The sequence below is a fragment of the Cinclus cinclus genome, chromosome 9 (genome assembly GCF_963662255.1).
Source record: "Cinclus cinclus chromosome 9, bCinCin1.1, whole genome shotgun sequence".
NCBI classification, from domain to species: Eukaryota; Metazoa; Chordata; class Aves; order Passeriformes; family Cinclidae; genus Cinclus; species Cinclus cinclus.
In genome coordinates this window covers 28,890,435-28,914,153 of record NC_085054.1, presented here as the reverse complement: position 1 = coordinate 28,914,153, position 23,719 = coordinate 28,890,435, and the positions used below count along the sequence as shown (strand labels likewise).

The 23,719-nt window shown below is 48.0% G+C and overlaps 1 protein-coding gene across 1 annotated transcript in view; it reads left to right on the top strand.

The window, feature by feature from the left end:
* ACVR1 (activin A receptor type 1) overlaps positions 1-22,719 on the top strand; it is a 43,484-nt gene extending 20,765 nt beyond the window's left edge. Inside the window, exons 2-10 of the mRNA XM_062498137.1 lie at positions 5,486-5,559; positions 6,111-6,377; positions 6,852-7,069; positions 9,449-9,548; positions 10,302-10,448; positions 12,318-12,593; positions 16,006-16,203; positions 20,242-20,372; positions 21,325-22,719. Of these exons, the coding sequence (XP_062354121.1) occupies positions 5,508-5,559; positions 6,111-6,377; positions 6,852-7,069; positions 9,449-9,548; positions 10,302-10,448; positions 12,318-12,593; positions 16,006-16,203; positions 20,242-20,372; positions 21,325-21,459 (1,524 nt within the window). The 5' untranslated portion in view covers positions 5,486-5,507 and the 3' untranslated portion in view covers positions 21,460-22,719. The remainder of the gene's footprint in view (positions 1-5,485; positions 5,560-6,110; positions 6,378-6,851; positions 7,070-9,448; positions 9,549-10,301; positions 10,449-12,317; positions 12,594-16,005; positions 16,204-20,241; positions 20,373-21,324) is intronic.
* The last annotated feature ends 1,000 nt before the right edge of the window (positions 22,720-23,719 follow it).

The window sequence follows — 23,719 nt, the reverse complement described above, 5'->3', positions numbered from 1 at the left end:
CCTGTGTGTTCATGGTGAGCTGTTCCTGTGCACACGTAGAATTGCACACCTCTTTCCAGGTGGTCCCAGTGGGACATGATCAGTGAAGCACAGACAGGGGTTTGTGAATGAATGGCTGCTGTTCAGCCATGTTGCTGATGCAGGCTCTGCAGGGGCAGGCTATTCATGGGGCACTGCTAATCCTTGAGAGCTGCCTGCTGCTGGATTTATTTACCCCACAAGGCAGAAAATGATATGGAAGGATACACACATGTCTTCAAAGGCACTGGGAAGCTGCAGATCAATTTAAAAGTGTCTGTGCTTGCTTCATTGTTTGAGTAAGCCCTGTGTCAGTGGATTGCCTAAGACCCCTGTCCTGATGCAATACCTGCACACCTCCTGAGCTTTTCCACTGGGGCAAGTGCCTTCTGTGTTCTGCCTCCTGCAGCCACGGCGAGGTTCTGCTGCCCACATGGCAGTACTGAATGGCTGTGTTGGAAAAGCTCTCTAAGATCATGAGGTCAAACCGTTCTTCCAGCAGTACCAAGGGCACTACTAACGCAATGTGCCACATCTGCACAACTTTTAAATCCCTCCAGGGATGGAGAATTTTACCACTGCCCTGGACAGTGCCAGGCAGCCTGTGCCAACGCTGGTTAACCCTTTCCATGAAGGAATTTTCCCCAGCATGCAACCTGAACCTCCCCTGGTACAGCTTGATGCCGTTTCCTCTCATCATGTCCCTGTTGCCTGGGAGCAGGCTTTGTTTATTTTTATATGACACTCGTGCTTTGCTACCTTTTCCTTTTCTTTTAAGAACCAAGGGGCTGGCTCTTTGTGAACATGTCAGAGTTACTGACTGGGAGAACCTTCCAGGACACTTTACACTGCCTTTGGTGTGGTGGTTTTGTTGTTACTCAGCAGTGTTGTGATTTTGCTTTGTACACAAGTACAGAAGAACCAGTATCCCATCCTTCACTCTTTCTGTGTTTGCAGCCGCTTGAATCCGAGACATTTGGCCTTTCTGGGTAGCACTTCGACACATTTTTGGAGCCGCGAAGCCTGGATGAGTGCCTTGTGCCTTTGCAGGTGGGCACCAAATGGAGTTGGTGGCTGGCTTCCATCTTCTGAATTCTGGCAACCAAGTTTATACCATAAGAAAGGGCTGGCCAAGGTGGTCGGTCTCTGACGCAAGGAATGCCTTTGTGGGGCTGCTCGGGGTTGCACCTCCTTTGTGTGAGCTTCAATTAAAGAGCAAGCTGTGAATTACTGCTTTTGAACGCACATTTCTCCTTCTGAAGACACAGCTGTGGATGAATTCAACTCGTGTGTGGCTGTTGTGGATGGCACAACTGTGATCCAGTATTATGGATGTTTTCTTTTGATAGGAATCTGGTGAGGTACATGCAAAATATGTACAGCCCTTGGGCTCTTGGCAGGGGCCACTGGGACTGCCAGCGATATCTGGGTGCTTCTGATCTCATCCGGAAAGTCTGAGCTGGTTCATGTTCCCATGTCTGTGTCATATGGAGGTAAATGCAGCCTGGAGTCCTGCACTAATGGGCTTGCTCTGTCTGCTGCAGTCTGTGCTCACTGGTGGCACTGGGGACCAAAGGCCATTTCCTGGCTGCCTGCAGGGCCCCTTGTGGTGTTTTGAGTTGTCTCAACTGGTTCTTCTCTCCCTGTGGCCTCTTGCAGCTGCTGTCCCGACAGCCCTAGTACAGAACTTCACCCCACGTTGCTGTCAGGCCATACAGGAATGATTTGGCAGGACACAGTTTTATTAGGAAGAAAGGAGAGAGCAGTATTAGCTGTGAAAGTGGAACAGGCATTGGGGTTTCAGGGTGGATTTTGCAGTGTTGGGACTTCATGACTACAAATCTTAAAGATTCTATTGACTCTGTTACCTGAACCAGTTGTATGTATGTCTGTGTGTTATGTTGGATGTCTTCATCATGTGTTTGATCTGCCTTGGCTTATTGTTCATTTGGGCTTCCAAAGCCAGTTTAAAGGGCTCCTTTGGAATCCAAAGCTGGCCTTGGAGCAGATGCTGGTCTGCCCAGGAGTCAGGGTCCCTTCCTTGTCTGCACTGCATGGCAGGTTTGTTTGGAAATCTGGGAGCTGTCACTTAGAAAGAGACTTTTCCATCAACAGCAAGTTCTGATTTTCCAATGATAATGTGCTTTTGCAGGAGGAGGTAAAACCCAAAGGATTCACTTTTCCCTGTATGTGGCTGAAGCTCATATATGTCCTCATACATGATCCTCATAACTGGGATCCCTGTTGTTATCCCTGCGTCCCGGGCTGGGATCCCTGTTGCTATCCCTGCATCCCGGGCTCGGATCCCTGCCCATGTTCCCAATGCCCTCTAGTGGCTTCTGCTGCTGTGCTGTGGTTCCATAGGGCACAGCCTGCAGCTCCAATCAAACGGCAAAATCCTTGTGTCTCCAAAGGAAAATACCTTTTGTGTATTTTTGCTGGTTGCTTGTAAATTCATCTGTATTTATTTGGGTTAAATACCAACCCTTCCCTTGGGAAAAAAGTTCTAGTGAATTCAGACACCTGATAGTAACTGGATATCTTATAGATTTTTAAATCCATAGCAGTTTTCTGTGGGAATTTATTAAAGGATGTTTTGTTCTTTACATTAAAATGTATATTTTCTTTCTCTCTAAACAAGCAGTAACTGGAAGGCGTGTGCTTGCTGCTGTCACTTGAACCAGACTTTGATGCTTATGTATGTGCATTAATTGCTTTGAAAAAGTATTTTTTTTAAGCAGTGGGACCAACACCTTTGAACTCATGCTCTCAAATAATTTTTGAGGGAAAAATAGTATTTTGTGAAGGTCAGAGTCTCCTTCCCTGTGCAGTCTCCACCACAGCTGACCTGCTCGAGGTGTGTCTGGGCCATGCCAAGGGCTCTGAGCCCTGCCAGAAGCCCCAGAGTGTCCTGGGCTGCACAGGCGTGGTGCAGGTCTGGTTTGGTGGTGAGAACACGGGCTGGGTGTGGTACAGGTAGGCTGCTGCAAATGTGCACAGCTCTTCTCAGCTGGTGAGATACTCCTTGAGGCTTTTGGGAAAATGAATGGCTGCAAGAATAGCTTCATGGAAGCAGGGTTTAAATTGAAGTATTGGACTTTTTTCCTTGGGAGGACTATGCATACTGTGAAATGCATAAAATCTGTTCAAAGTCCAATATGGTTTCTTTGCCTCTTTGGGGGAGTGGGTCTGATTTCCATCCTCATCCTCCCTCTGAATACAGGGCAGGGGCTTGTGTGTACAAATATACTTGTGTATATACAAATATACTTGTGTATATTTGTTTGTTTTCAGGAGCTCATAGACTGCTTGAAAAGGCAGCAGATAAGTACATGACCCAGGCAGAGTTTTCCTGGTGTGTGTGCTTTGTGTACCTTCAGTCCCACACTGTAGCCAGGTCCTGGCAGAGCAGAGCAGAGCTGGGCTGGCTGCAGGGCCCTGCTGCTCTCCCTCAGCCAGGGCTGGCACAGCCAAAGGGGGCTGCCCTGGTGTGGGGGTCTCAGGGCTGCCCAGTCTGCTGCAGAGGTGGGACAGCTCCCACCAGTGCAAAAACAGCCCATGCTGGTTTTAACTGGGCCAGAGGCTGCAGCCCTGGGTTACCTGTGGAAGGGTGCTGGTGCTGCTGGTTAACTTCTGAACCTGCTCAGCAGTGTTAAACTCAGTTTTTGTCTTTTTCAAGCCCCTGTTCCTTGAGCTGGGTGTCCCTGCTGTCCAAAGGGCTCTCCTAGGGGACCTGTCCCTGCTGGGATTCCTGGAGCTTCCCCTGCTCCCATCCATGCAGCCCCTGGGGTGGCTTTGGGTCTTTGAGCTCCCAGTGTGTGGAAGGAAGGAGGGCAGGTCCCTGACAGCTTTGTCTGGACTTGCTGGGTGAGCAGGCACAGAGCCAGGGCTGCTCCAGCAGTTCTGCCCAGGGCAGGGATCCCCACACCAGCCTGCCTGGGGAGCAGGGCACCCCTTGGAGCTGGTCTGGGGCATTGGGTCACTGAGAGCCCCTTGGAGAGCTCTCCTCTGCTTTAGACTGCCTGTGTGGATGGCTCCCTGCTCATATGTGTTAGACTTCGCTTGGTGATGTTTGGTGAAGGTTGAATATCAGCAGGTGTTAGGGATCCTTGGGGTGTATCAAGGACAGGTAAGGGAAGTATCCTTGCAGAATGGGTCCTTGGAAGGGTTGTTCTGGGAGGGGAGATGGTCAGCACTGCCTGGGCTTTTCTGTGAAGGCAAAAACTGAATACTTGGGTCAGAAATTCATGATCATTTTAACTGATGACAAATCAATTACTGAAAACAAATCCATGTCAGGAAATAAATTCAGAGGTAATGGCTTGGCTTTCCTCACTGAGCACTTAAGAAGTGCTAATGATTTGAAAAGGCGCAACAGAAGAGATCTGAAAGGAAAATGGCAATATCAGATTTATTTTCAATTTTCATCTGCTTCAATTAGATTTAAATCTGAAAAATGAAGACAAATACCTGCACGTAAGGAGCATGGTAATGGCTCAGTGGCTTATCAAGCAGAACTTTGGTTTGCATCTACTGCTTCCTGCTGCTTTTGACTGGAATTTTGTTCCATGTGACTAGGCCAGAGAGTCTCTGTAGGAACCCACCAGCAACCCACCAGGACAGACAAACCATTCCAATCCCCAGCCCCATCTGTTGGGTTAAGTCCTAAGAAACTGCACAAAAGTTTCTTTGCAGAAGCCTTGTCTCACAGTAAAAAGTGGACTAGAGAGTGATCTGTCACTTTCTTGTAAGGACCAAGTATCATGCAAAGATTGGAAATGCAAAGGCAAATTCACTCCTTTATTTCCTGTTTTAGAGGGAGCATGTGCCTCTGCTTTATGCTGAAATCAGCCTGAACTGTGCACAAGGTGTAGTTACCTGTCTTCAGCAGCAGGGAAATGGGCTTGGGCCATCAGAGGGAAAATCCTTGGAGAAGCAACTTAAACTGGGAAATTACTCTTCAGGGACCAGCATCTTCTTTAAATATATCTCGATCTTTTTCTTGCCATCCAGCAATGGCTTTTGCTGGTTAATGGAACTTATTCTGAGTTTTCTGGTGGAGATCTTTTCTGTTTCCCCTCAAATCCCAGATAATACAGTTTTACAGACCACCTTGTCAATTCACAATAATTTTAATAACTGGTTCAAAGAACGCTTCATCTGTATTACATTCCTGCTTGGTACTGGGGAGGGTTCATACTTCCCTACTACAAGCTTTTCTACACAGTAGCTGCATGTGATATTGCTGTGAATCTAAAAAGACATTGCAGTAAATGCACAGACTTTATAAGTGAAGGGAATTATTTAGGAAACAAGACAGAGTTAAAAGGAGAGCAGTCAACACTGGGTTATGTTTTGTGTAAGGAATTGGTGAAAGACCTTGCTAAACACTGCTTTTGGGGTGGTTGCATTTTTAGTCAACAGTGGAAGAACTCTCACAGAGCTCTCATGTCTCTCCTTTCTGCAGCTCCAGGGTGGTTGATGGAGTTATGATTCTCCCTGTACTGATGGTGATGGCGTTCCCATCTCCAAGCTGGCAAGGTGAGTGCTGTGTGGGCTCAGTTTCCAGTGTGTGTTTGGTCACTCTGATTGCTCCAGTGAGGGCATTGGCTCTGGAAAGGGACTTCTGGGACTGCTTTACATAGCTGTGTGCACGTGAAGCTTTTCTGACACGCATTGTGTTTAAGGTTTGTCTCAGAAAAAGGGGAATGCTATTTCCACTGCCATGGAAAGGCAGGAAAGGTTCATTTGAAGATCTCTTGGATGTTTTGAGAGATGAGCCCCTGAAAGATGTGTACTCACTGCTTCACAGCCAGCCTTTGGAAAACATTGGCTTTCTGGGAGTAACTTGGTTTTCTCAGTTTTAAATTTTAACTTACTTGAGAGAGGTCTCTAGTGTCTGCTGTGGCATATCCTTGTCAGCTGAAATAGCTGAATTAGAATCGTTACCTCCTACTTAGTGGTTCTTCAGCACTACCTGAAAACAGTGTCACTTCCCTTAAGAAGATGTGATTGTCTCATGATTTCATTACCTCTAACTGAAGCTGTTAAGGACAGGACGATGCTTTTTCCTGGATTCTTCCCTTTTGCAGACGATGAAGGGAAGCTGAAGATGGTCCCCTACGAATGTGTGTGTGAAGGCATATCCTGTGGGAATGGGGATCGGTGCCAAGGCCAGCGCTGCTTTGCTTCCCTGAGCATTAACGACGGGGCTAAGGTTTACCAGAAGGGCTGCTTCCAGGTCTATGAGCAAAGGAAAATGACGTGCAAAACTCCTCCATCCCCCAACCAGGCCGTGGAGTGCTGCCAGGGACACCTGTGCAACATGAACATCACTGCACAGCTGCCCTCTTCCAAAGGTGAGATCTTCATCAGCAGTGCATTTGGAGAAGGAGGAGAGGGTTGGCTTTGGTCTGCTGTGCTGGGAGAGAGATGGCTCCAGTGCTGGTGAAGGAAGGGTTTGGGGACACAGGATGCCCTTTGTGCCCTGGCCCCACCTTGGGGCCTGCTGGCACACACCTGATGCCCACGGGGTGATTGGTGTGTGCCTGGGGCAGTGAGGGGGCTGCAGTGTGTGGTTGGGGTCAGCATGGAGGTACTGCCTGTGGGAAGTGGCTCTGTGCAGGTGGGGGCTGTGCTGTTCCATGGGGAGCACATCCCCCATGCAGGTGTGCTCACACCTGGCTGTGGCACAGCCTCTGTCACACTGTGTGGGCACTGAGGTCAGGGTTGGTGTCAGTGCTAGTGGCTTTAAAGACATTCTCTGGGAATCTGCAAATTATTTTTTTTTCTCTTTCTTTTCATGCTTTTTCCCTTCCCCCCTCTCTTCCAAGGGCAAACCTTTCAAGGAGAGGCTGCAGGTTACAGCATGGAGACACTAATCATCGTTATCCTGGCTCCTGTGGTAGTGCTGATAGTTTTTTCTGCAGTAGCTGTGCTGATCATACGGAGAATACAGAAGAATCACATGGAGAGGCTCAATTCCAGGGATGCAGAGTATGGCACAATCGAGGGTCTCATAGCCTCCAACGTGGGGGACAGCACGTTGGCAGTAAGTGACCTCCCTGTGTGCAGGCTGAGAGTTCTCCTTTCTTCCTTCCCTCTGCCCACATCACTAAGAGCATGTTTTGCTACCAGAGGATGCCACTTGGTCTCAGGACTTGAGTGGTGCTGTTCCTGTGCTCCCAGAGCTGTAGTATTGATGAATTCTCACCAATAGATGGGTTTGGCAAGTGTAGGGCCTTTGACGTGGAGAACTGCTCTAAACTGTGTTCTGGAACCAATATCAGCACATCAAAACAGAGTGCCTGGCTGTTGTGCTGGGGGGCCTGAAGTAATGGGAGAAGTGAAGAACTGTGCTGCATGTTTGATGTACAGCAGCCTGAGGGGTTGGAGATGTGATGCTAGGTGAGAAAGAAAATACAGATAATTTTGGTGTTTAAAACTTTCAGACCTGACTGGCATGGTCTCGGTAGCGGGACTCTGGGATGACTGGGATATCAGTGACATTTTGTTGATGGAAGAGCAGTGGGAGTTCTAAGACATGTGCAATGCTTACTCAGAGGTCAGTTTTCAAAGTACACTCTTGCTCATGTGGTCTCTGGAGAATACAGTGAGCTGGGAAGTGTTCCCTTTCTGCAGGGTGACTGCCCCTTCCCCCTTCCCTGAGACCAGAGCACAAATGTCTCAGCAGCTGTCCTCACTTTATCTGAGCAGAGCAAGTAAAGCTGCAGGCAGATGGAGTGTTTGTTTCTGAAGCAGTGCAGAGTTTTCCTCTCCTTGCATTGCTGAGAGAAAATGGCCCCAACATTAAGAGGCTGGAAAACATTTTCTATTTTGGTGCTGTCCCACCATAATGTGCATTCACTGCAGGGTTGAAGAGTGACCTATGTCTGTTAATATTTTTAATTTTTTTTCCCCTTTTTTTGTAGGGCCATTGGGTCTCTTCAATCAGCCCACAAAGCTTAATTCCATGTTACTGGTTTAAAACAGCCATTCTTAATATGCAGCATGGCCCAGGCATGTGTGCAGCTGGAGATCTGCCCTTAAGCACCGACTCCCAACTTTTACCAGCTCTTCTGTCTTATCTGGGCAAGATCATTTCGAGCCATTTGCTGACCTTTTGTGCTTCTAGTTACTTAATGTTACTTGGAAATGGTGATAAAACCTTCGAAGAATAAATGGGAATTCTGTTTGGAAGAGCTGTGAGGGCTGGGTCTGGTGGAGCTGTCAGACCCTCAGCCGTGGTGCCAGCACTGCTGCTCTGCCTCCCAGTGTGGCTGATGTTCAAGATGTAGTTGGTAGTTCCTGTGCCTAAATGTCCATCTAAACAGCAAATCTTCTGGATTCCAGATTTTTCTTCTCTATTGTGGTTTAAGTTGCTGGTTTTGTCACACATTAAATAAGTTTACATTTAGGATTAGTCTCAGCAGTGTAGCAAGTGCTTAAAGCCCTAAGCTGCTTAGTGGGCATGGAAGGAGCTCTGGCTTCTTCAAATCTTGTTTTTACAGTTGCTGTAGATAAGTTTGGGGGTGTTTTTTTTGTTTTTGTTGCTTTTGTTTTGCCTCTGAGTCAAGCATGAAGGAAAATGAGCCCTCAGTTTGTGTTAAAAAGTAAGGTAGTCTCTGTCACTCCTAGGTTATCTTTTTCTTGAACACTCATTAAGAGGTTGTTAGAAGAAATGAGATTCATTGATATCTGGTTCAAGCACAGCAATGCAGTTTTCTGGAAATAATAGAAAGTTGATTTTACTTAGGCTTTTTATCCTATTGTTCTTTGTAAAGAAAGAGTCCAACAGTTGTTAATGCTTTGAACTAATACAAAACTCCTTGCTGTAAAAGTTGCTGGGCATTAGCATTTTACAAGGCTAATGGGATTTTAACATTCAGTCAGGATCTCACTGATGTTTATTATAAGCTTACAACTCAAAGTCTGCTTTCTACGCACTAGAAATACCAGAAACTGGTAAAGTTTATAAGAAAGATTTGTTAGAGAAGTTTTTCTGGAGTATCAATGGCAAATCTTGTGTAAGTGATGTTGGGAAATCCCCTCACCTTGTTTATTTGAAAACTGGTTTTGGTTTTAAATACCTGCACCAAGCTTGAATAACTATCAGAAACAGAACTGAGAGAACATAATGTAGGTGAAAGAAGAGTGAAGTGCTGAAAAAGGCTGGAATCTCATGACAGAGGATGGCTGGTAGGCCAGGGGTGGGCTTCCAGTGCACAGACATCTATTGTCATATATTTATTACACTTACTAAACAAATAATGACTTTCTAAACAAATGCTCTTTTACCCCCAGTGACAAAATGGCATCCCCAGAGCCCCAGACATACCCCTGAGCTTTAACCTAACCTGTCCTTTGTGCATGTGAAGAGGGAAAAACGGGGTTTCTCATGGGTTCTGAACTTCTGCTTTTCCAAAAACAGGATTTGTTGGACCATTCCTGCACATCTGGAAGTGGCTCTGGACTTCCTTTCTTGGTGCAGAGAACGGTGGCTCGCCAGATCACACTTGTGGAGTGTGTAGGTCAGTGTCTTCTGTGCTTAGCTTTTTGTAGGACTTCAGTGTTAAGTTTCAGGATTCATTAAATTTTTCATCGGCATATTTTTATTATTAATTGAGTAGTCTCAAATTTGAGTTTAGGAAGCATTTGGGTCAAAGATAGCTGGAGGCATTGACGTTGAGCCAAGAGGATGTGCAGGCACTGAAGAGGTGAGGAAGCATTGGGGTGAAAAGCTTGGCTTGCTCTCTGTGTGTCCTGATCTCCACAGGACAGGGCTCGGGGTTGGTGAGTTTTTTAATCCTTTCTTTTGTTTGTGGGTGAGTTTGGGTTTTTGTTTGCTTTAAATCATCATTTAGTGTTTCTGCAAGGGCTGATGATGGGATGGAAATGCAAAGGCTGTATCCCCAGCATTGCGTTTCCTTCCTGTCCTCACTGCAGAATTCATAGCTTTGTGTTGTGCACACTGAGCTTGCCACGTGCTGCCCAAGTCACTTCAGCTGCAAAAGTACTTTCACTGGTGATGGTTGAATGGTGACACCTCCCAGTTCAAACGCTCTGTGCTGCACTGGTGTGCAGGGAGGAGACATCCACAGTCACAGGGCTTGCAGGCAAAACAAACAGTAAAAATGAGGGGTACAGGAGCTCAGTGTGACTCCAGTGGTGAGAAGTGCAGGCAGGGGTGATTACCTGGTGTGATGTCTGGTTTGTGCCAGTGGAGTTCTGCCTGCTGAGGGCTGTTTGTTATTGACAGCTTCTCCTGTGTTTTCTCCCACCAGGAAAGGGCCGTTACGGAGAAGTTTGGAGAGGTCAGTGGCAAGGAGAAAATGTTGCTGTGAAGATCTTCTCTTCTAGGGATGAAAAGTCCTGGTTCAGGGAAACTGAGCTGTACAACACTGTACTGCTGAGGCACGAGAATATTTTAGGTAAGTAGGACAAGCACATTCTGTATCCTGGAGTGTCTGGAGTAAAGGTGAGTTACCTGGACAGGTCACCTGTGAAGTGATTGCACGCTCACCTAGAGCTTACAGTCTCTGGCTTCTTGTGTTGAGATCAATAGCTGAAGAGAGATTTTTCAGGGAGACAATTCCAGGAGGGGCTGAGTCTCCAATGGGGAATGTGTCAGAGCAGCTGTGGCTCTGTGCTCTGCAGCATTCCAGCAGGAAGCTGTTAATGATCAATCGGGTGCTGGCAGCTGGGCACGGACAGCAGTGGAGGTGCCGCAGACCCCTGTGGAAGGGACTGGCTCTTGCAGCTCTGAGTCCTGCACAGGGTGTCAGGGGGAGCTCTGGGTCTGTGTTGGGTTGTAATCCCTGCAGGAATGGAGGGAGAAAAGGTGGGGAGGAGTTTATAATGAGATTTAGGGATTTGAATACTTTATGGCTAAGTAAAGTGCAATATGAATCCAGTGTTCTCTTCTGTTTCACTGTTCTTCTCAGGGTGAGAGTAAGCTCTTGCTGTTTAAACTTCAGCTATAGCTGCATGATGTATCTTTTCCTATGTAAAGAGGAAAGTAAATGAACCTTGTGCATCACTCATAGCTCATGTGCTTGGTTCTGAGAACCGGGAAAGTGGCTTTATTGTGATGGGCGATGTCTGAGGTTTAAGCAGCTCTTTGATTCCTAACAAATGTGCCCTTCTGTCAGCAGTGTGCCACCTCTGCAAATAAAATCAGCAGCCCATTTCCTGAGTGCTGACACTGCCTCACCCATAATCTGTCTTCAGTCAGTTTTCCTTCAGCTCCTTATTCTTGCTTCCTGTCAGAGAATGTTTCCTGGCTCGCTAGCTCACCCTGCTAGACATTTGTGTGTTTCCTGAAGCAGTTCCTTTCTTACTCCAAAAATAATTTGGTGGCCTCCTGGAATGTGAATTATTGAACTTCCCAAGAGAGCAAGTGACTTAGCTGAAATTACATTGCAGATTTCCCTTGGTGCTCTGCCTGTGTTTAGTCTTTCTTGATAACTGTCAAATTTGTTTGCTTTTTTAGAGACTTTTTTAGATGCAATATTAAACAATGTCACAGATTACAGAAATGTCATATTGTGCACAAGTCTTACTTGAGAGAAAGCAGTGGGTGTTCTTTCTGACAAATGTATGTGAGCTTTTCATAAACCTGGTTTGTTCCTCTGACTTGGGAATAAAACTTTAGTTGTTTCCAGCTAAAGCTGTGGGGGTCACTGTGGATGTATGCGGAGGTAAAAGGAAGGGAGCTTCCCTTGAATTTGGGGTTCAGTTTTAAGATCTGACATTTTTGAAGGTGGTTCTTGAGGCTCATGACTTTTGAACAGAAAAATTTCTCTGTTTCTTCATAGAAGGTCATTGTGGTTGGGCTACACATTTAACCCTTTTCTCAGCAGCCTGCACTGGCTGCCTGTGGACTCTGAAAATGGAAATGGTTGTTCATGGCTTGATGTTCGAGGTGTTTCTGCTTTCCAGTGTGACCCTCTCAAGTGGGCAGCAGCAAAAGTGCTACAGACTTGGTGTCTTTCTGTTTGACTGGGAACTTCCTGACCCCCAAGTCCTTCAAACGGAAGGAAAAATAAAAATATTTTTAAGGTATGGGGTCCTAACAAGTAGATTTTTTTGTGTGACTAGCAAATATATAAAGTACTGGTTCACTTTATCAAGAATATTCAGAGCTGGAAGGGACCCACAAGGATCATGGAGTCACGAGTGGATGGTCTGTGTGGGGTCAAACCCACAACCCTGCTCTGACCAGCTGAGCTGCTTTTCTCAGGGCATTTTGGAGGAGCTCTGTCAGTTCATTTCCTTGTTTCTCCTTCTTCTCCCTGCAGGTTTTATTGCATCCGATATGACTTCCAGGAACTCGAGCACGCAGCTGTGGCTGATCACGCACTACCATGAGATGGGCTCTCTGTACGACTACCTGCAGCTGACCACGCTGGACACGGTGAGCTGCCTGCGCATCGTGCTGTCCATCGCCAGCGGCCTGGCGCACCTGCACATCGAGATCTTCGGCACGCAGGGCAAGCCCGCCATCTCCCACCGCGACCTCAAGAGCAAGAACATCCTCGTCAAGAAGAATGGGCAGTGCTGCATCGCCGACCTGGGTGAGAGCGGCCCCCGCTGCACAGAGCTGGGCTATGGGGGGCTGCTGGGGGTCCTTGGGGCGCTGTGTCCGTGAGTCCGGAGTGACGCCGTGAGTCCGGAGTGACCCTTGGGGCAGTGACCCCGTGAGTCCGGAGTGACCCTTGGGGCGGTGTGTCCGTGACCCCGCAGTGACCCCGCAGTGACCCCACAGTGACCTTGGGGCGGTGTGTCCGTGACCCCGCAGTGACCCCACAGTGACCTTGGGGCGGTGTGTCTGTGACCCCGCAGTGACCTTGGGGCGGTGTGTCCGTGACCCCGCGCTGCCCATCCCGTGCCGGCGTTCCCCGCAGTGCCCGCCAGGTGGCGCCTGCAGCCCAGCCTGGCCTCGGGACCTTCCCGGGGTTCGGATGTCCAAGGCCATTCCCGGATCCCGGAGGGTGCAGGGGTACGCTGCATTTCTGAAATGTGTGTCCTCCCCCAGGCTGCGTGAGCCGGGCACTGTGGCACTGCCGTGGCTCTGTGCTGCCTGGGAGGTGCAGTGGGTTCCCTGGGACAGCTGGTTTGGAATGGGAGCACCATGCGCGGGTGCTGGGAGCAGTCACTGCACTGGGACTTGTTCACACCTTGGAGGGATGTCTGACAGTAACTTACTTTTCTTTTCTCTGAAGGAGAGGGAGAAAATAGTGGTAAAACAGGATTGGGGCACCATTGCCTAGGCAAAAATGTACTGGGAGACGGGAATTTTTAAAATAATAATTCTACTGCATAGTTTCTGTCACTTGTGCCTGAGGGACTTGAGATACAGACAGGGAAAACATGAAAGCCACATACTTGGGCCTCTAGAAATTTGCTGTGGCAATAGTAACAAATGGAGCAGTAAGTTGAAAATATAAAGTGTCGGAGACTGGCTTTTAAATAAATCTGTATATCACTCTGAGAAGGGGCAGCGCATCCTGGCATTGATTGACATGGCACTGGTACAGTGAAATCTGTTACACTATTTATCCAGAGATTTCAGATGTTTGAGGGATTCTTCCAAGAGAGCACAGCAGTAAACACTTCCTGATGAGTTTTTATGGTGGTTACAATAGCTATTTTTTAAATGTGAACTCCTCAGACATGTATCTGTCACATTTTTCCTATGTTCCTCCTCTGTAAGGAAAGTTCACCAACGAATTTTTTGCTTCAGGCATGCATCCCTGCCCTTTCCTCTGTGAGCCTCTGTCTTGTTCCACCCTCTGGTCTGTTCCTCTCAGGATGTGGAGCTGGGAGCTGCTCTGCCTGTGATACCCCCAGGACCAGGATCTGCAGCACCAGCAGTGCATGGCTGAGATGTGCAGGAGCTGTGTGACAAAGGCCAGGAATGGATGTCACTGCTGCTCAGTCTGTCAGCTGGGGAGAAGTTCTGCCTTTGTCCTTCCACAACATGGATGAGTTTGTCCTTCCAGTGCTGGCTCTGAGCTGAGCAGCTCTGGGGGACAGCACAGGGTCTGTAGGGTCATGACAGAGCAGCAGGTCCTGCAGGGTCCTGGAAAGGTGTGGTCAAACCAATATGTTCCTTTTGAAGAGCTGGTATCTTACAGCAGGAGCTGCCGTGCTCTGAGAGCCCCTGGGGCACAGAAGGAGGGATCTGCTCCCAGGGGATCTGGAGGGGAGCAGGATCTGCTCCCAGCTCCCAAGAGCTTGGGTGCCCCTGTGGTGGGAGGCAGTTACGACACTGTGCCCCCTGACCCCACTGCCTCTCCTCCTTGCTCTGTGCTGTGCTGGTGTTGACTTGCCTCCCTCAGCTGTAAACCTTGACCTGTCAGCCTCTGGAATCTGTTTTGCTCAGTTTGGATGAAGCTTTACAATTTTTATCAAAAAAAGAGTAGATAATAAGATAAAAATAACCCTAGATAAGTAGTTTGATTTGGAAAAAAAAAGATTTTTATCAAAGTGTTCCTTGAGCTCTTGATGTTTTCAGAGTTGGCCAGGAAATGTGGTTTCTAACCTTTGTTTGCTGCTGCAAGCTTTTTTTAAAGGAAAAATTGTAAACCATAGATACTATATAATATAATCTCACCTGAGTTTAAAATAGTACATAAAAGTGTATATGTGTGTGTCAGTATTTGACAAATATTGGATATGGGAGCAGGCTTCTTCTCATGAGTCTGGGCCATGAGATGGCACATAAAGTGTCCCTGAGAAGGGTGGGGACAGACATTTTGGCAGCGCTTGTTGTGATAGGCCAAGGGAGGTGGTTTGAAATGGAAAGAGGGTCGATTTACATGTAGAAGTTTTATATGTAAGAAGTTTTATACAGGGAAGGTGCCCAGAGCAGCTGTGGCTGCCCCTGGATCCCTGGCAGTGCCCAAGGTTGGACATTGAGGCTGGAGCAGCCTGGGACAGTGGGAGCTGTCCCTGCCATGGCAGGGTGGCACTGGATGGGCTCTGAGATCCTTTCCAATCCAAAGTGTCCTGTGATCTTTCTAGAGGTGCCATAAGCACATCTTTATCAGCTTGAAATGTCTTGAGGTGCGTTTGAATTGTTGAAAAGTGTTTTCCAAATTTTTGTTACCTTAAAGAACAGGCTGTTTTTTTTGGAAAGAAAAGCAAATGAATGATCTGGTGATAGGTTAGTTTTTGTGAGACTGAGGTAAAAAGCCTTTTAAGGTTTACCTAAAATAAACTCCTGTTAAGTGTAAATAGCCTATGTCATTCTTAGAAGATTTGTTGAGGAAATTAAGAGGAGTTTGTGTCGCCCTCTCTGTCGTTTGGCTCTGCCATGCAGCCACTGCTGCTCAATTTGCAGTGCTCTCTGTTTACCGTGGCCAAATGAGTGCTCTGTGCATTTCCAAATTTACAGTCATTTGGTCCCTCACATAATGTTCTCTGCTTAAATGTTTAGTAATTAGTAGAAACCAGGTAGAGTGGTTTTGTCTGACTCATTTTAGATCTGCTTGAGGATGTTTATTTTTCAAGCTGCTGCAAATATGGTGTTTTTTGTTTTCCAGCTTTATTTTTTTAACTTGCATGTATCCTTCATGCAGTGTTTTTCTTCTCCCTTCCCCACAGTTCGGGTGTATCCACCTACCCAAAAGGTCTATAAATAAATTTGAATGCTGGGTAAAATTGTTTTCTTCTAAGCAGCAGCTGTTTGGCCTCTGTGTATCTGTGCCCAGAGTGCTGGGGACATCCAGTGGCTGCAAAACACTTCATGACAGTGTTTTGCAAGAGTGCAATAAAATGCTTGATGATAATCCCCTAGGAGATAATAGGCCTGTCTGCAGCCTCCGGGCTGGTTTTGCTGATTTTGGAGCTGACCCCATTGGTCTTTGGCCAGTTGGGCCCTTGGCTCCTTCTCATCTGACAGGGTCAGTGCTCCCAGGGCCTTTAGGGTGTGCTGCTACAGTTGAAGGGGACCTAACAGTGACTTCTTTTTGTGTCCTTCAGGCCTCGCAGTGATGCATTCCCAAAGCACAAACCAGCTGGACGTGGGGAACAACCCCCGTGTGGGCACCAAGCGCTACATGGCTCCAGAGGTGCTGGATGAGACAATCCAGGCTGACTGCTTCGACTCCTACAAGAGGGTGGACATCTGGGCCTTTGGGCTGGTCCTCTGGGAGGTGGCCAGGCGCATGGTTAGCAATGGTGAGTGCCTGGGACTCCTTCCCTTGCCTCTAGGAGAGGTAATTCACAGCAAAGTGCACAGGAACGTGCTGGGCCTCCACTATGGTTTGATTCCTGAAACGTTGAGGAGGCTGTTGGTGAGCTGGGTACAGTGGCTTAATCCTGTTGCCATTTCTGCTAAAGCAGAGAAGAGAATCCCCTGCTCATTTTAAGTCCTGGTGAGAGCTAATTCATGCCAAATAGCTAAGTTAACATTTTATCTTCTATTCTTCTTCCTTGTGTCATTAAACCGTAGTGAATATTTGTAGGTGTTTGTTTCTCATGACAAGCCCTAAAGGACAGGAAGAAAGTACACAGGAAGAGCAGAAGGTATCATAGTTCAGGACTGCATTTGCTTTCCCGAGTTGAAATGTATCTCTGGGCTGTGCACAGGCCCAGTTTTGGTACTGGACACAGGTGCTACTGCAGCAGCTGCAGCTCACAGACGCTTTTCCTGAGCTTCACTTGAGCCAGCAAGGGTGGATGGTGCTGGCAGCTTCACCAGGTTGGTGTGGAGCTCATGGGAGTGCAGACATACCTGTGCTTATAGGTGCATGCTTTGGGAATTTAATTCTGACTGAGCTCAGTGCCCCCATAGAAACACTTCAGGTGATGCAGATCTGTCTCTGTTTTGCTCATGTCAGGACAGTCTGAAGTTTCAGGGGCTGGTGATACTGATTGCAGAGATCCAGCACAGAACCAGCTGCTCTGCACTGCTGGCTGTTGCTGTAAGTGATTCCATGCCCTAGCACAGGTTGGGGTAGAGTAAAGATCATCCCTCACCTCTGTGCATTGAGCTGTGTGGGAATCATTGCTGGTCAGGGGGTCGCTCTGATAACCCTGTATGTTTGCTTGGCAGTGAGACTTGGGCATTGGGAGTGAGCCTGCAGGAGCAAGGGTGTGGTGGTGTCTTGGAGGACCAGAGGCACTCAGCAGCTCCCTGTGCTCTCCTGGGCTCATGGGCTGCCTTCCAGGACTTGGCCTGATTAGTGCTTCAGCTCACAGACACTTTGAAGTTGTTCTAACATGACTGCTAAGTCTGGTAGTTCTTAATTTTTGTTTATTTATTCTAATTTATTTTCTTTATTTGAAATCTTACCCATTGATCCTCCAGGTGACACAGTGGTTGTATTTTCTTGTTTAGTATGCGGAGGAAGATGTGACAGGAAGCCCCTTTGGCACAAATAAATGCCTGTGTGTTGTCTGTGTGGTGCAGGAGGAGCCAGCCAGCATTTTCACGGTACTCAGAATGTGATTTCAGTGATTTCAGACCCAAAGCTGTGTTTGCCTCTCTTCAAACAGAGCAGTGCTGGTTCCCTGGAGAATGTCCCCTGCTCTTGGAATGTGCTTGCCTTGGTTTGCATTCACCTGGTGCCTGGCACTCACAGCTCAGCTCCTTGGGAATTGTCATGGTTGTTCCAGAGCTGTGCTCTTGTTCAGCAATGACAATAACACCAGAAGCTCAAGGTGATTCCTACTCAAAGGAACCTTGTGCCGGGTTGAGCAGTGAGATTTGTGCATGCACAGGACAAGCTGGACTTAAAGTCAGCTGAGGGCTGTGGACATGCTCCCAGGGCTGGAGCCCCTCTGCTCTGGAGCCAGGCTGGGACAGCTGGAAATATTCCCCTTGAGAGGAGAAGGATCCAGGAAGAGCTCAGAGCCCCTTGCAGGGCCTAAAGGGGTTCCAGGAGAGCTGGAGAGGGACTGGGGACAAGGGAATGGCTCCCACTGCCAGAGGGCAGGGGTGGGTGGGATATTGGGAAGAAAAACTTCTTGGCTGGGAAGGAGGTGAGGCCCTGGCACAGAATTCCCGGAGCAACTGTGGCTGCCCCTGGATCCCTGCATTGTCCAAGGGCAGGTTGGACATTGGGGCTTGGAGCAGCCTGGGACAGTGGGAGGTGTCCCTGCCATGGCAGGGGTGGGTGGGATGGGCTGTAGGCTCTCTTCCAACCCAAACCATGCTGGGAGTCTGTGAAGTTCCAAGGAGTAAAGGTAAGAAACAGAAACCAGTGCAGTTCCTGTGAGTTGTAATTGGTTGAAGAACAGAAAGCCACAGCCCCAGCAGAGCATTGGGTGTGCTGGAAGTGCCAGAAGTCAGCTCCAAGTTGTGCAGGAGCTGTGCAGGCTCTGGGCTCTGCTGAAGGAGAGCTGGGGTGTCCTAGGCAGCGTGTCACGGGTCAGTGATGCTGTGGGACAGAGGTTGAGTGGCTCCCTGGCACCACAGAAGCTCCCAGGAGGCTGGAGAGCAGCTCAGAGCACTGCACAGGCACTACTGGAGTAAAGGCCAGAGCCTTTCCTTTGTCTCCAGTATTGCATGTCTTCTGCTGCAGGCAGTTACGTGCCCTGGGCTTGGGAAAGACCACGTGCCGTGAGTGAGAGCCAGGCTCCCCACAGTGCTAAAGTTCATCTGTAGTGGCCTCGTGGCCCTGGCAGTGTGCTCAGAGCTGTGACGCAGCTGGGTTGGGTGTTTGCCTGATGTCAAGCCCTGGCTTTACCTGTAGGCATGGCAGCAAGGGCACAGAGGAGGTTGTGTTGTGAGGTGTCATAGTAAACTGAGTTCTGGAGTGAGGCAGGAGAAAGGTGAAGATAGGAATTCAGGCCAGGAGGTGATATTTGGTAAATGCAGCTGGGAATGGCTGTGAGCAGGAGGGTGGGTGATGCTGCTTTACACAGCACATGTCACCTGTCCTGTGTCCATGTCAGAATAGCACCAGGCAAACTCTGCAGCCTACCTAGTGCTTCTGATGGGAGCCAGCTCTCCAAATTATCCTCCTCTTCTCCAAGGCACTTGGAATTTCCTGAAGACTGTTTCCCTTTCTGATTAAGCATCGCAGACAGAGCTTTACAGATTTTTGCAGAGTATGCACAGGAGTATCTATGGCACTTTGATCTTCATCTCCAGTAGATCCAGAAAACTAAAATTCAACTGTTGTAGGAAAGATTAAGAACCTTTTTTCAGCTTCAGGGTATCCAAAGCAGCAGAGATTCTCCTGGATTTCGTGTCTGGCTGTGGGACAGCAGATTTCAGTCTGTTGTTGGTCTCAGCTGTCAGCAGGGACCAACATTTGATGTTCCTGCTGGACACAGAGGGCCTCATTAGCTCTGCCTTTTTCCACACTGCTGACCCATATGCCTGTCTTTGAACACCAGTTTGTAAATTGGCTTCCTGAGAAAGGAAGGCTCCCTGTAGATGGTTTGTGAGCCTGATGCAGTGAGGGAGAAGAGAGCTGCCCATGTGTTCTGGGGAGCAGGCAGAGGGGCTCCAGCCTGGGAACACACACACACAGACCCTGCTTTCAGTGCCAAACCCTAGCACATGGCCAGGTTGGTGGTTTCAAGGCCAGGCTGGACACTGGGGCTTGGAGCACCCTGGGACAGTGGCAGGGGTGGAATGGGATGGGCTCTAAGGTCCCTCCCAACCCAAACCAGGCTGGGGTTTTATGGAGATGCATTGAGCTCTCGGGTGTTAGGCTTTGTGATGGCATGTGGTGCCAGTTACCCTGGGGATTTTACTGTTTTCATAACAAGGAATGAAATGCTCTGAAGCACCATCTTAAGGGTCTGTGGATGCTGACATGGATATTGGACTCTTTCAGGAATTACAAAAGCACCAAAGTGTGTGTTGAACCTGTTAGAAACCCCAGTGCAGACCTTACATTTTTCCATTTGCTGGTAGAAATCCCAGGTTTTGGTAGGCAGGAAAAGCTGCATGTGTTACAAAACTTAGGATTTTGGCAAGGGATTTACTTCTCATCCTTTCAGCTCTAGCATCTGCAAAGTGGGCACAGTATAGCTCATACTTTGTGGACTTGCAATGTGAGCCAATTAATTAGTGTTTTGAGTAGAAAAAGCTGTTCTTGGGGCAGTGAGTGCTGTTCTGTTGTTTCAGAGGCTGCATGACACTGTAGGGTTGACTTCTAAAGGGGTTTTGTGCCTATTAGGTGGGTTGTGTGTTCCCTGTGTCCTTGCAGAAATGCTGTTCACTCACACAGTCTGTGATGTCTGTTTGTGTCTCACCAGGTATTGTGGAGGACTACAAACCACCCTTTTATGACTTGGTTCCCAACGACCCCAGTTTTGAAGATATGAGGAAAGTGGTCTGTGTGGATCAGCAGAGGCCCAACATTCCCAACAGATGGTTCTCAGACCCGGTCAGTGTGCTGCTGGTCTCTCTTGGATGCAGTCCTGGAAGCTTTTTCAGTTGTCACTTGCTAGGGGGATCTTGATGGCCATGTCAGGAGCATCTGAGAGCATCCCTGCCTGTGCAGGGTTTGGGATGTGCTGGCCTGGCTTGGGGAGCACTGAGCCAGCTGGCCACTGCCAGGTCTGGGCTAGTCACAGATGGCCCTTCTGGAACATGATCTAGCAAAACCTTTCAGGTGCTTTTCCTGGTGGCTGTTCTCCCTCCGAGGGGAGGTGAAGGGAGAGAAGCTGGTCCAGGGCTTTCTGTGGCTTGCAGTCACACACAGCAGAGTGATGGGCTCTCCTGCCTACAAGATATGGGCTGTTGTTATTTTGGAAAGACTGATGCTAATCTTTATTTTTCTTCTTCAGTATCAGTCTGGCCTCTCCAGGCTGTCCAGCTGTTTTGTCCTTACCCCTGGAGCTGTGGAAGTCAGTCTGAAATCTGCAGGGCTGGGCAGGGCAGAGGGCCCATCTCTGAGGTTTGGGTGTGGAGCTGTGCCCTGTGCTGGCAGCCCAGCTCGTTAAATCTTGCTGGGCATGATGAAAACACAGGCAGAACTTCTGTACCTTCTCAGCTGCCTTCATGGGTCTGCATGAGTTGGTTTCATTGAAGAGAAATTCTGTGTAGTGTTTGCTTAATTAGCAAAAACCCCAACACTCCCTTGTTCAAAGCTACACTAGCTGGTCACTCCAGTCAGCCCACGGGCCAATTGTGCTCTTGCTTTAATCAGGTTACCAGACTTCAGGAGCTTTTCAAAACATGGAAGCTCTGTATTTGATAAATAGTGGGAAGCTCTGAAAATTGAGTATTCATTAGGCAATGAAGCCTCTCTGTGTGAGTGCTTGGCCCCAGCCAGTGCTGTCTTGGCTTGTTCTTTGTGCCTGACCCTGTGTTGTGTGGTTTCTGTTCTTCCCCAGACGTTGACATCCCTTGCCAAGCTGATGAAGGAATGCTGGTACCAGAACCCCTCGGCCAGACTGACAGCCCTGCGCATCAAAAAGACTTTGACCAAAATTGACAATTCCTTAGACAAACTGAAAGCTGACTGTTGACCTCTCCTCATGGTGCTGTCCCGGCAGGAAGGCACTTGGCTGGCCCAGAGGGTCTGGCCAGGCAGTTCCTGCCCCTGGTCCCCAAGGGCTGCTGGAGCAGGAGTTTGGGAGCAGCTGGGGGACCCCGGGCCGTGCAGGACCTCACCTGGGCGAGCGCTGAGGACTCAGCTGGATGTGCTGTGGCTGAGCTAGTGGCCTGAAGGAAGACAGAGAAATCCTAAGACAAGATCAGGGCATTAAACAATGGCTTTGAACAGCTTCTTTTTCTTTTCTTTTCTTTTCTTTTCTTTTCTTTTCTTTTCTTTTCTTTTCTTTTCTTTTCTTTTCTTTTCTTTTCTTTTCTTTTCTTTTCTTTTCTTTTCTTTTCTTTTCTTTTCTTTTCTTTTCTTTTCTTTTCTTTTCTTTTCTTTTCTTTTCTTTTCTTTTCTTTTCTTTTCCCCCCCCTTTTCTTTTTTTTTATTTTTTTATTTTAATTCTCCTAATCACTCCCAAGGTGAACACATGGAAGTGGTAAATTTTAATCAGCAATATTGCCTGTGCTTCTCTTCTTTATTGCACTAGGAATTCTTTGCATTCCTTACTTGCACTGTCACTGTTAATTTTAACGACATGACTTGCCAAAAATATGATTGGCTGTATCCTGAATTGATCTATGCCTGAGTAATAGGAAAAGAATTCGGTAACCTGAAAATGTAACTGTCAGACTTTAGCTGCATTTTACATGTGTACTGATGTTTACAATAATGCTGAACATTAGGAATTTCTTGTTTATCCAAAACTTGCAAATTATTTATTACTAGTGCACTTGCCAGTTTTTTAAACTGTAAAATAAGTGCATAAAGTTAAAGCTTATTTTTATGTGGCCTCTTTCATGATTTCTTACACAGATGTTTTTGTAACACGATGTAACCTGAAACATGAATTGTTTTCTGTATTATCATATTACACCTCGATAGTCACATTTTAAGTGCTTCACATTTGTAGGTGTGTGGTCTTTACCATATTTTCAGTTGGAATATGGAACGTATATATAGCCATTTCCCACAGGACCTTGTATCTGGCATCTTACTGATCTGGGAAAGGAAAGCAGTGGAGGAGTTAACTAGAATATTAGGTCATGAATGCTGTGGGGAAAATGCATTTTATTTCTTCTAAGCTATATAATATGCATTTAAACTCTGCCAGAAAAATAACTATTTTGTTTTAATCTACTTTTTCTATTTAGTAGTTATTTGTATAAATTAAATAGAATGTTTTCAAGTCAAACGTCGCAGTGTTTTAATTGTGTTCAGCGGTCAGGTGTCCCCTTGGGGACCTTGGGCTGTTCCCAGTGGCTGCTCCTGCCCCACCGACGCTGAGGCTCCAGAGGGGCAGCAGGGAGGTGCTGGGCTCTCCTCAGACATGACTTGGCTGTGTCCCAGTGCCCCAGCCCAGACAGAGGGCCAGGGGCAGAGGTGGAAGTCCAGTGTGCAGTGTGAGCTGGAGTGTATGGTCAGGGTTTTGGTTGAGTTTTCACCTCTCCAGTGTTTTCCAGTGCAGGGCTTGGGGGACAGAGACAATCTGTTGTGCTGAGGGTTAGTGACAGCTCTGTGCTGATGGGAGCTGGGCTGTGTCCCTCAAACACTGCCATACTGAGTCACAGCATCTTACTGGGCATCAGGAAGACGGTCCTGTTAAATACCTGCTCCAGCTCTTTGCACTGTAGCATCCTCTGCAAAGTGCTGTGTTCTAGAGCAGCTCGGGGCTCCACTGTGGTCCCTTCGGATTTTCCAGCCCCGGGGCTGGATGCTGGCTGTCAGCTGTGCTGGGGCTGCGGCAAGAACACCACAGTTCTCTCTCTGCCCCGCTGTCAGGGGATTGTGCAGAGCCACAAGGTCCCCCCCGAGCCTCCTTTTCTCCAGGCTGAGCTCCTTTCCTGCTTCCTCAGCCCCTCCTGCGGCTCCAGCCCCTTCCCAGCTCCATTCCCTACTTTGGACACACAGGGGATAATGGACTAAAGGATAACCACAACCCATAGGAACACCCCAGTAATGCTCTCTATCCTGTGTTAGGTAAAGAAGATTATCCAGAAAAGCTGCTGGCAGGGTAACAGAGTCTGTCAGTGCAGAGTCCTGGGCACTCCTGGGGGTGCTGGCCAAGGTCAGTGCTGCTGCTCGCAGGACTGCCTTCTGCACAGCGAACCATCCAGGGTTTATTTTAAATTTCACTTTCACCCCCTGCTACTGAGGTACTTTTGATCCAGGCATTGACTGAACTGTTT